The 12,057-nt window shown below is 42.5% G+C and overlaps 1 protein-coding gene across 1 annotated transcript in view; it reads right to left on the reverse strand.

The window, feature by feature from the left end:
* Positions 1-5,600: 5,600 nt before the first annotated feature.
* Positions 5,601-12,057, reverse strand: part of AATF (apoptosis antagonizing transcription factor) — a 156,075-nt gene continuing 149,618 nt past the window's right edge. The window contains exon 12 of the mRNA XM_063444396.1: positions 5,601-5,875. Coding sequence (XP_063300466.1) covers positions 5,812-5,875 — 64 coding nt within the window. The 3' untranslated portion in view covers positions 5,601-5,811. The remainder of the gene's footprint in view (positions 5,876-12,057) is intronic.

Below are 12,057 nucleotides of genomic sequence, written 5' to 3' on the forward strand. Positions count from 1 at the left end.
CATAGCATAAACTTAACAAAACGGTCCTGCGAGGCCAACTCCCTGTCTCAACATGGAGGTTTCATATCCAAACAGTTTGCATCATAGGAAATAGCCTCGCTCACCATTCTCTAGGGTTATAGTTAGGGCCTCACATGTCACGGTCACACGTTTTAAATCTTTTGTCACCGAAAGGGCATTACCCCGCTACAACATTTAGTGGCCACAGCCCCTCAACCCAACTCCTAGTTAGAGCCTCTTATTGCCACATGGCAACTAGCAAGGCCTCCCAGGCCCTAGATAGCAAGCAAGTTCTGGTCATGTTATTTTATCATTGTAACTAATATTTTTCTTTTAATATGTCCCAAGAATCAGTTAACAGAGAGTATCTGTCTCTCTCTAGCACCACCACCAGGCCTTGCATCCCTGTCAGACCTGATAACCCAGCTGAATCACCTGACCTCACTACTCCAGGATCCTGGAGGTCTTGGACTATTCCAAAAATAGGGGAGGAACTGCGTCAGAGGTATTCCCTTCTCGGCCATATCAGATTGCTCGCTTCTCATTCCAACCCTGGTTCCACCAGTACTCTGGAAATTCCAACTCCACTTGCGTGTGGTCCTTAAGGTCAGGGACCCAAGACTACATTAAAAAAAAAACTTTCCATAACCTGAATTTGTCCTGGTCTTTGGGTTATACAGGGGCTTTATCTGTTCGGTGTATCCCCAGAGGAGGGAGGAATTAGACCTCTACACAAATTGGTGGATTCGGGGCATAAGTACGGTGGCTTTATAGTATATGATAACCATAATTCGGTGTCTGCCAAAGCAGCAGCAGCTGTGGCCCAGTTTTGACTCAGAACTCTTCTGCAGGCATTTTGTCTGCTTGAAGTCTCTGTCTTGTGTAGTGTGTTCTTCTACTTCCCATTCCATCAACTTGTGCCCCTGCAAAGCATACCCTTCCACCTCCCGAGCCAACCCCAGGTCGTCTGGCGGTCAAGAGAGCAGCTTGAAAGACAAACTAGGCAGGCCCATTGTCTTTCTTGGTAAGGCAGAGGTGTGTAACAACTGTAATGCAGGTACTTGCTGTTTCAGAGCCTGCAGGTTATTACACATCTGTTCGCTCTTCTTCAGAGCAGGTGTCAAGTCCATGTGCCGTGTTAAATTATTCCCCAAGAAATTACTGACCAAAATCAACTTTGACAACCTTTCCTTCTACCTACGATCACACCCTTTTACTCACTTGGTGGATTTTCCCGTATCAGGTATTTTGAATGGTTTCCACACAGGCATAATTGCACCCCCTGGAGGCAACAATCCTCTTATCTTTGAGAACTTTCTGCAGAAAGAAATCCTACAGGGTTTCATGTTAGGCACCTTTCCTCACACTCCATTTTCTACATGGCGCACATATTACACTTGGGGTAATCTATGGGCTGGTAAAGGGGTCAAATGCTATTCAGACAACAGATTGTCAATAAAGATCGCTCCTCCTCCTTGACTATCATGCGTTTGGTCCATAAATTGACCTTGCTTGCTGCCATGTTTCAGTTCATTCTCAGTTCTTTTTCTGCTCCACCCCTCAGGATGTTCATCCTAAACCACGGAGTTTCGGGAGCTTATCATGGACTGACCAATTTTCTCATACATGCCCGTTCCTTGTCGCAAGCTGCTCTTTTAACATCATTGAATCATATGATAGGGCCTCGGCAGTATTTCTTAGATTTGTTAACAAATTTCATATGCCTTTGTATTACTCCATTGAAATCATGGTGGTCTTTGCCCCCTTCATTTAAAATTGGTTCACAATACCATAAAACTCTCTCACAGGTATTCAGCACCACATACTCAACTCCTGTGCTATTAAGACACCATTTCTCTCTTCTTACCCTATTTTAAAAAAAAAAAAAAAATCCTTAAAAAGGCATTAATAAAACTGACCGTCCCCCTATTACACATAGATTGCCCCTTGACAGTTCTAAATTTAGAGCTCTCTCTGACCTTCTAGACACCAATTCATTTCCTAGTCACACTAATAACGTAATTAAAGCAGATATTTACATAACTTTTTATAGATTTTTGAGGCCAAGGGAATTCACGGTCGTATGCCAGACAGATAATTAATATCATTAAGGCTACCGACCACAACGTTCTGACCCTTAAAAAAATCCAAGACTAAGGGAGTGGCTGACAACTGTACTGAACAGACGTCTTTCCATGGGGCTCTGTACAGGCCCAGGGAAAACAGTGATTTCAGTCACGAAGATAAATTCCAGTCATGAACAGAGACATCCCTAGAACAGAGAAAATGGGGCGCACCTCACCTAGGTCGGAGACAGCTCCCCTCCAGTCACCCTCTACAAAAGGGGACATCAAGCGTCTTCTGGTGGACCTCTGGTGGTTATGGAAGGAAGACCACCAGAAGTCCGGGAGCTGGAAGAGTGGCCTCCAGGAAGGAGAAATCGCAAGTCACCGACAAGAACCTCACGGCACTTACCTTTGAGGTGCAGCAGCTGAGTAGAGCAGTGACCACGCTGGAGGTCCGCCACAGGTGCCGAAACCTGTGTCTCAGAGCCATTCCCGAGGCGGTCGAAAATACGAGGCTCCACACGTGGGTCCACAATATTGTAACTTCTATGGGCATTAAACACAACTCCAATAATGACCTCAATGTTCAGAGTGCGTAAATCGGCTGCTGCATCCAGTGGGGCACCTAGAGACGTCATAGCAGTGACGTTTTTGCATGATCAGAGATCATGAAATGATCCAGGGAGCTGGGGTCAATAGCCTGAGAAGGCAGCAGAGTGGCAATCTACACAGATGTCCCTTTCTCTGTCTTAGCAGAGAGGAGAAGGCTGGCACCAATAGCCAGGAGACTGCGGGGCGCATCTATTAGGTACCGTTGGGGATTGGAGGGATCCCTCTTAGCTGACATGGGGGGGCGAGAACATAACCCAGCTGTGGCCAGAAGACCCGGCACATACACAGAGTTGCTAAACGAGGGCCGTCCCCAAAAGTGACTTTAAAATTATACCGCAAAGCACTACCAAAAAGCAGTGTCTTGGAGCCCAAGCCCCTGACCATACAGTTCTGGGACTGCTGTGAACAAACACAAGTTCATTGTACGCACCCATCTGGGTTATTGTTATGTCCAAGTATACGGTTTACCACATAAAATGGAAAAGTTGTAAAATGTGAACATCTTAATAAAATACAAATTGAAGAAAAAAAATACCCAAGACTAACCAATCCAGTCAACCATCTATAATTCCATTATTCACTACAGATAACAACTGGTGCCTGTAGTGGACCACGGGTAACCAGACCGGTTACCACCGCTGATTCCCTTCCTTCAGCCGATCAGGAACCATTTAAAATACAAAGGGATCCATCTTCCCCCAGTAACTGGACGACACACAGTTCTGGAGGTACAACAACCACTTTATTGGCCACACATGGCTTTTATACATACCCCATGCAAGGGGTGTATCATACCAACATCCAGTGTCACCTCCCCGGGTCACCAGCGCGGTAAAGGACTCTGTTCCCTTTGTCCCCAACTCTCGCCACTAAAGGTATAGGGTTTTCCATGCCTGCCAGGGGGTCTTCTTCCCAGGAGCCTCTGTGCCTGGGAGTGTAAGTGCGGGAACAAGCCAGGCACTGAAATGCCCACCCGTGGGAAAATGCTGATCTCTTTGTCCCAGCAGGCACCGAAAAGCCCTCTAAACTCGCCAGTGCCCCAGCAGTGCCCACACCAATCTCACAGCGGTACCTCCCTCGACCGGTCTCCGCTCGCAAGGTTCCAGTGTGAAAGCCTGCAAGGGAAGAGTCTTTCGGGACACAAATGCTCCCCCTGGAGGCATTCGTCTAAACGAAAAGGCGGACACCCAGGGGAGCATTTATTTCTTCCCTTGCGGTTTACACTTAGGTTGCAAATGGGACCATTCTGATTAATTGGTGTGAAAGTTCTAATGAGGCACTGGAGAGGTCCTTGTTCGGGAAACAATCTGTATGAATGGCGGCTGGTCAGGGGAGCGCTCATTAATTGTATTCCCTTGCAGTTTGACACTTATGTTGCGAGCTGTGAAGGTTCTAAACTAACATTTTAAATGAGGTATCCAGGTGGTCTCTGTTCAGGAGTAGAATTAATTCCCTTTGTGGAGGCACTCCCTAACGGGCAGCAGGCACAATATACGAAGAGATGGGGAAACACACAATATCAGAAAGGTAATTCACGGAGAGGCAGCGGTCCCACCACAGTGCCCAGTCAAATTACTGGATTCCTACATTCATACAGTTCGCAACAATAAACCTAATTCTCCTTTGCTATTACTCCAAGGATAGCCTCTTACCACCTCTAAATTAATTTTCTATGTTAGGATTTTGCTTCTAAGACTAGATTTCAATCCATTTAGAGTAGGGGCGGCTTTGGCTGCTTCCAATAGCGACACATTTCACATCATTAAAAGGCTGGGTTGATGGAAATCCTCATTTTACATCCGTTATACCAAAGACAGAACTTAGGAGAGCTTTTAAATCTTAAGCATTGTAATTTTGTGGTAATAAAGTGTGTTTTCTTTGCAACCTTTTTGCCTTGTTTACAGGCCTACACATACAGTGGTTTTGGCACACCATAACTGACTTGCACCACCATTGTCTACATACAGCCTTTTTGTTTCTGATGTTGCTTACAAGTCCCTACATAATGCTGCTCCAACCTACCTATCCTCCCTAATACACAAGTATGTCCCGTTGAGGCCCCTGCGCTCTGCTGAAGACCTACATCTATCCTCTGTCCGTATTCCCACATCCGATGCTTGCCTCCAAGACGTCTCCAGGGCTGCACCTTTTCTGTGGAACTCCCTTCCCCTCTCTGATAGACTTTCACAAAGTCTCCAAAAATAAAAAAATTGAAGACACACCTTTTCAGGAAAGCATATCATTTAAACAGCGGGTTATCATCTCCCCCCTCCCCCCTCCTCTCCTGCAACTGTCAAAAATAACCTAAGTGAATACTTTTCTAGCAACCTATTTCATTACCCCTACTGATACCCTTTGTGTCACTATAACCCATTCCCTTTAGCATGTAAGCTCATTGAGCAGGGCCATCAACCCCTCTGTTCCTGTGCGTGTATTTGTCTAGTTACAATTCCGTGTCTGTTAGTCCACCAGCGCTACGGAATTTGCTGGCGCTATATAAATATAAGTTTTAAAGCCACAGGCCTGTATTTGTGGGAGGAGTTTGGCCTATATGAACCCTATCCGCTCTCTTTCGTGGGCCGTTTCCATCTCAGGTCATCCTCACCTACCTGCCCCCCTTATTTAATTTCTATATTTTAATTATAATTACTTCTCTACTTCTTACCTTGGTGGGTCTTCTTATTTACAGGCCTATCCGTATGTCTGTTGCACCACCATTGTCTTCCGACTACAATTATACATACACACACAATATCATGACAGGCATACACGAACAGAGTTTCAAGGTTCCATTAGCATGTAATGGCAATATATAAATCTAAAAATCCTAATAATGCTACTTAAGTTAAGGATTGACAACAATTATGAATTACAGATACTTTATTGCAACATAAGTTTAAAAAAAAAAAGGTTACACATGAATGTTTCTTTTTTAAATCAAAAACTCATTTAGCATAGTTGTTGATTTGGTAACAATGCCATATCATGATGTATACATATATACAGAAACTTCCTAAAATCCAGGCACTTCGCAAGAAAAGAATTCTGCAAAGCCAGCTGAAAATGCAGTTCACTTCTCCTCTCGCAAGTCAAAAAAGACAAAGATCAAAAAAAGGAGTCATTTTGATTTGTGTTACATTTGTTTGTCCTCTTGCAGGTATTTGATTTTTCCAAATAATGACTGGTAAAGCTCCGTTCTGTAAAGGGAAAAAAAATATACAACTTAAAAAAAAAAAAAAACAACAACTTAAACTAATATATATATATTATACACACGTATATTTACATACACATGTAAACTCAGACTGCTTTCACTCAGTCACAGGCTGTTCTTGTTCTATTTTTAAATTGTCTTGGCATAGTAGAGCATTAGCTTCTTTCAGAGCAACAAACAATATTCAAGATTGACAGTGTTTTACAGTATTAAATAGGCAAATTCTGATATTTCACAGTTTAATTTCTTTTACAACCAAAAGGCAGACAGCAATACAAATTGTATGAAAGATCTGTGAACATGCTACAGTTACATCTTTAACAAAATCTATTACTGTCTTTTTTCTTTGCTTGAGAATAGCGAAGATTGAGCTATATCACATAAAGAGTACATGGATTATTGTTAGAACATGTGAACAAGCACACACAATAGTAATGAGACTGATGGTAAAAAACGTCAGCCGGTGGAGGAGACCTAATGCGCGGCTATTGATGCGCGCGCATCAGACCTCCCCATAAGAAAGCATTATTCAATGCTTTCCTATGGGGAAAATCTGACGCTGGAGGTCAGTCAGATAACGGACCACAAGTCCGTTTGGATTCCGGAAGCGCCCCCAGTGGCTGTCTGACAGCCACAGAGGGCAGCCTTAGAGCTGCAATGTAAACATTGCAGTTCTCTGGAACGGCAATGTTACACACTCCAGCACTAAGTGCAAAAGGGTCACAGCACCCAGACTACTTCAATTAGCTGAAGTGGTCTGGGTGTCTATAGTGTCCCTTTAACCCCTTAAGGACACATGACATGTGTGACATGTCATGATTCCCTTTTATTCCAGAAGTTTGGTCCTTAAGGGGTTAAACCACATCTCCCAACTATAATGTTTTAGGTGAAAAGTGTGTAACCATTTCAAAATTAATAAAAGCTTTATAAGGTGTGAGTACAAAGCTTCAACCCATTTTTCACAAAGAGGGAATGAATCAGGTTATTTTGAACCATGTCAGAGTTACTCAATATCCCCAACATACTCTAAAAGCAATACATTAAGATTTTTTTTTTTTTAGTAGAGATTAAAAAAAAAAAATAAAAAAAAATATGCTTACACGCATGATACATACTGTGAAAGACAATTCAAATCTCCAATGAAAAGGCAATCATTTCCTATAACCTTGATTTTGGATGCTATAATAAAGCTTAAAAGTTCACTAAGTAGATCACGAGTGCCAGTTGTCCTGACAAAGACATTTTATGCCTAGTTAATTGCTTATTTTATGGTAGGAACACAAACTGAAGGTCAGACTCATGTCCGCAGATACAGCAGCAGTCTGACTTTCATAAAAGGCATTCTTATAATTAAAAATGCATTTCAATAATAAATGTACCATCAAAAAATGACTACCATGCACAATAAAGGATTATGTTAATAGTTTTGTATAGATGGAACCTATGTGACTGAGTAATGAGAGTCTAGCTCTCTCTCAGACAAGCTCTTGGTGTAACAAAAAAAAACCCTGATTGGTTATTTTAATAGCACATGTGATCTCTCAGAGAAATAATGAAGATTCATTTAGAGGGGCTATAATTTAGTCTTCATACATTTTGTAGGAGCTCCTGGTACTTGATAAACAATACAACTGACCCAGTAACAACATTCCAATTTTTGAAAAGAACGAGTGGATTTATAGACTCTTTATAAAAAAGGAAACAAACAATACAGGTAGTCAGGGAGCAAAGGAAACGTAAATTCTCTAGCATCACATTACGCCATGGATACAGAAACTGATTAATCATAAACCTCAGCTGTTTGAAGACAATTTCTCATTTCTGAAAGTCTGAAGCAACTTGGGAGTCCAAGAAGAGGCCTCCTTAACAGCCGCTCCGGGATCAAATAGCGCAAATATGCACCCCCACTTTAACTCAGTCACTTTCAAATTAACACACAATCATCTTACAACAGGAATAAGAGAATTTCTTACTATAAGAATGTTAATATTTTTTACAGGAGTCTATTTTTTCCTGGAATTAGGAGTTCACGATCAAACTTCAATGCACAATATTATTCCAGACAACATTTATATTTGCAACACTTTACAAATTTATAATATGGTATAAGTAGCACGTAAAGATGCCCAAGAAAAATCAACAGCAACAGAGAATGTTAATCAACTGAAGCAAAATAGTTCCATCATAAGCTATAATACTAATAACACATTCTAAAATGATACTGACTACTGGTTAAAGGGACACTATAGGCACCCAGACCACTTCCGCTCATTGAAGTGGTCTGGGTGCACTATCCCAATACCCCTTGCAATTGTAATTATGATAAACTGCAATAATTACCTTGTAGGTTTACCTCCACCTCTAGTGGCTATCTACCAGACATCCAGCGTCTTCGAAAATCCCATAGGAAAGCATTGAGCAATGCTTTCCTATGGGGTAGCCCTAATGCAAGCACGGTGCTTGCTGCTCCTGTGCATTTGGTCTTTCTGCCGGCAGAGGAGTGGAGATGGAGCCCGACCCAGCGCCGAAAGACATCGGCAGTGAAATCAAATAAGTGACAAAAAGGTTTTTAATTAACCCTTCCAGCGCCCTGGGTACAGGGGCATTGTAGGTCACCTGAGTACTAGGAAAACATTTGTTTTCCTAGCACTGTAGTTTCCATTTAAGATGATAAAGTCCTTAAAAGAGCGGTCAGCTGTGTGTTGGTGCTCTGGTGTACTAACTTACAGCTAAAATAAAACCTGTGATATTGTTCACTATTAATACAAGTTTCCATAGATATTATTTTTCTCTGTTTTTGTGACACTTACAGCATTTAATACAATAGAAATGGTTAAAAAAAAAAAAAAAAAATTTTTGGATTGACTGAACAAACAAATGGAATTGTTAAAACATTACATTTTAATATATTGTTTGAAGTAATTCTACAAATTGCTTGCAGTATTTTAGATATTTCTTTTGGAATCCAAAAGGGTTATCTATACCGATATCTATATATGCTTGTATATGTGTATTCTATACATACACTTACTATATTAGATGCTTTACAGCAATTTTTTTTTGTAAATAAATTTAAGCTACAAATTAAAACACTAAATGAGAAAAAAAAGAAAAGAATTAAAAAAAAGAATTACAAAAAAAGAAAAGAATTACCGTATATACGCCGACCCGAATATAAGCAGAGGCCCCTAATTTTACCCCCAAAAAACTGGGAAAACTTATTGACTCGAGTATAAGACTAGGGTGGGAAATGCAGCAGCTACTTGTAAATGTCTAAATAAAATTAGATCCTAAAAAAATTATATTACTTAAATATTTATTTGCAGTGTGTGTGTATATAATGAATGCAGTGTGTGTGTGTGTGTGTATGAGTGCAACGTGTGTGTGTGTATGTGTGTATGAGTGCAACGTGTGTGTGTGTGTGTGTGTATGAGTGCAACGTGTGTGTGTGTGTGTGTGTATGAGTGCAACGTGTGTGTGTGTGTGTGTATGTGTGTATGAGTGCAACGTGTGTGTGTGTGTGTGTGTATGAGTGCAACGTGTGTGTGTGTGTGTGTATGTGTGTATGAGTGCAACGTGTGTGTGTGTGTGTGTATGTGTGTATGAGTGCAACGTGTGTGTGTGTGTGTGTATGTGTGTATGAGTGCAACGTGTGTGTGTGTGTGTGTATGTGTGTATGAGTGCAACGTGTGTGTGTGTGTATGAGTGCAACGTGTGTGTGTGTGTGTATGAGTGCAACGTGTGTGTGTGTGTGTATGAGTGCAACGTGTGTGTGTGTGTGTATGAGTGCAGCGTGTGTGTGTATGAGTGCAACGTGTGTGTGTATGAGTGCAACGTGTGTGTGTGTGTGTGTGTGTATGAGTGCAGCGTGTGTGTGTGTGTGTGTATGAGTGCAGCGTGTGTGTGTGTGTATGAGTGCAGCGTGTGTGTGTGTGTATGAGTGCAGCGTGTGTGTGTGTGTATGAGTGCAGCGTGTGTGTGTGTGTATGAGTGCAGCGTGTGTGTGTGTGTATGAGTGCAGCGTGTGTGTGTGTGTATGAGTGCAGCGTGTGTGTGTGTGTATGAGTGCAGCGTGTGTGTGTGTGTATGAGTGCAGCGTGTGTGTGTGTATGAGTGCAGCGTGTGTGTGTGTATGAGTGCAGCGTGTGTGTGTGTATGAGTGCAGCGTGTGTGTGTGTATGAGTGCAGCGTGTGTGTGTGTATGAGTGCAGCGTGTGTGTGTGTATGAGTGCAGCGTGTGTGTGTGTGTATGAGTGCAGCGTGTGTGTGTGTGTATGAGTGCAGCGTGTGTGTGTGTGTATGAGTGCAGCGTGTGTGTGTGTGTATGAGTGCAGCGTGTGTGTGTGTGTATGAGTGCAGCGTGTGTGTGTGTGTATGAGTGCAGCGTGTGTGTGTGTGTATGAGTGCAGCGTGTGTGTGTGTGTATGAGTGCAGCGTGTGTGTGTGTGTATGAATGCAGCGTGTGTGTATGAGTGCAGCGTGTGTGTATGAGTGCAGCGTGTGTGTATGAGTGCAGCGTGTGTGTATGAGTGCAGCGTGTGTGTATGAGTGCAGCGTGTGTGTATGAGTGCAGCGTGTGTGTATGAGTGCAGCGTGTGTGTATGAGTGCAGCGTGTGTGTATGAGTGCAGCGTGTGTGTATGAGTGCAGCGTGTGTGTATGAGTGCAGCGTGTGTGTATGAGTGCAGCGTGTGTGTGTGTGTATGAGTGCAACGTGTGTGTGTGTATGAGTGCAACGTGTGTGTGTGTGTGTGTATGAGTGCAACGTGTGTGTGTGTGTATGAGTGCAGCGTGTGTGTGTGTGTGTGTATGAGTGCAGCGTGTGTGTGTGTGTGTGTATGAGTGCAGCGTGTGTGTGTGTGTATGAGTGCAGCGTGTGTGTGTGTGTGTGTGTATGAGTGCAACGTGTGTGTGTGTGTATGAGTGCAGCGTGTGTGTGTGTGTATGAGTGCAGCGTGTGTGTGTGTATGAGTGCAGCGTGTGTGTATGAGTGCAGCGTGTGTGTGTGTGTGTGTATGAGTGCAACGTGTGTGTGTGTGTATGAGTGCAACGTGTGTGTGTGTGTATGAGTGCAACGTGTGTGTGTGTGTATGAGTGCAACGTGTGTGTGTGTGTATGAGTGCAACGTGTGTGTGTGTGTGTGTATGAGTGCAACGTGTGTGTGCGTGTGTGTATGAGTGCAACGTGTGTGTGTGTATGAGTGCAGCGTGTGTGTGTGTATGAATGCAGCGTGTGTGTGTGTATGAATGCAGCGTGTGTGTGTATGAGTGCAGCGTGTGGGTTAAGGTGTGTTAAGGTTACTTGAAAAATTAAAACAATATTTAATATTTTATTTCACAAGGCAGCAAAACCAAAAAGCTGCAAATGGGTCAAAATATTGGAACTATCTGGATTCAAGACACTTGCTGCAGATGTTAATAGGAGTTAAAAGCTATTGGCAGCCATTAATTTTTTCCCTCCCTTAAAACCCTATAGAAGAGCGAAATTAAAGACCCATTATATGACTGCCATTAGCTTAAAGTCCATTAAAATAGCCATGTTAAGGCCAAAGAGGATGAATCATCTCAGTGCAACAACAGACTACAGATATTCTGAAAAAGCTATGCTTATCGATAAACTGATTGTCGTCTGTGTGGTCTTCGTCTATAAGAATCTATTAGATTGTAGGATATTCCTTCCCCAACTGGAAAGATAGAAACTATCCCAGTAAGCATTGAGACACCGGTTCCTTCCTGCTACCACATAGGAAATCCCTAGTTAGCTTTCTTACCAAGCAGAAGAAAGAAGTAGAAGGAATACCAACAGGAAAAGCATACACAAGGCATCCAGCCAAAAGCAAAATCAGCTGGCAATAGTACCCCAACAGATAATATCATGCAGGGCTCAGTGGACGAGTTAAGGTATACTTAAACAGAATGGAAATTAGTCACATAATGGGTGGGCTCCCGGAAAAGGAAAAAAAACAGGAACAACTTCCCACAGAACTTTCCTACCAAAAGAAGCATCAGTGGATGCAAAACCATCAAAACCGCAACATGGCAAAACGTGTGTGAGAAAAACCAAGTGACTCCTTGCAGATGTTGAAGAGGCAGCCACTACTCAAGTAGAATGGGGAGTAATCTTGTCAGGCAGCAAGCCAATCAACAAAGAAAAGGACTTCCAAGTT

This window comes from Pelobates fuscus, chromosome 1 (genome assembly GCF_036172605.1).
Source record: "Pelobates fuscus isolate aPelFus1 chromosome 1, aPelFus1.pri, whole genome shotgun sequence".
NCBI classification, from domain to species: Eukaryota; Metazoa; Chordata; class Amphibia; order Anura; family Pelobatidae; genus Pelobates; species Pelobates fuscus.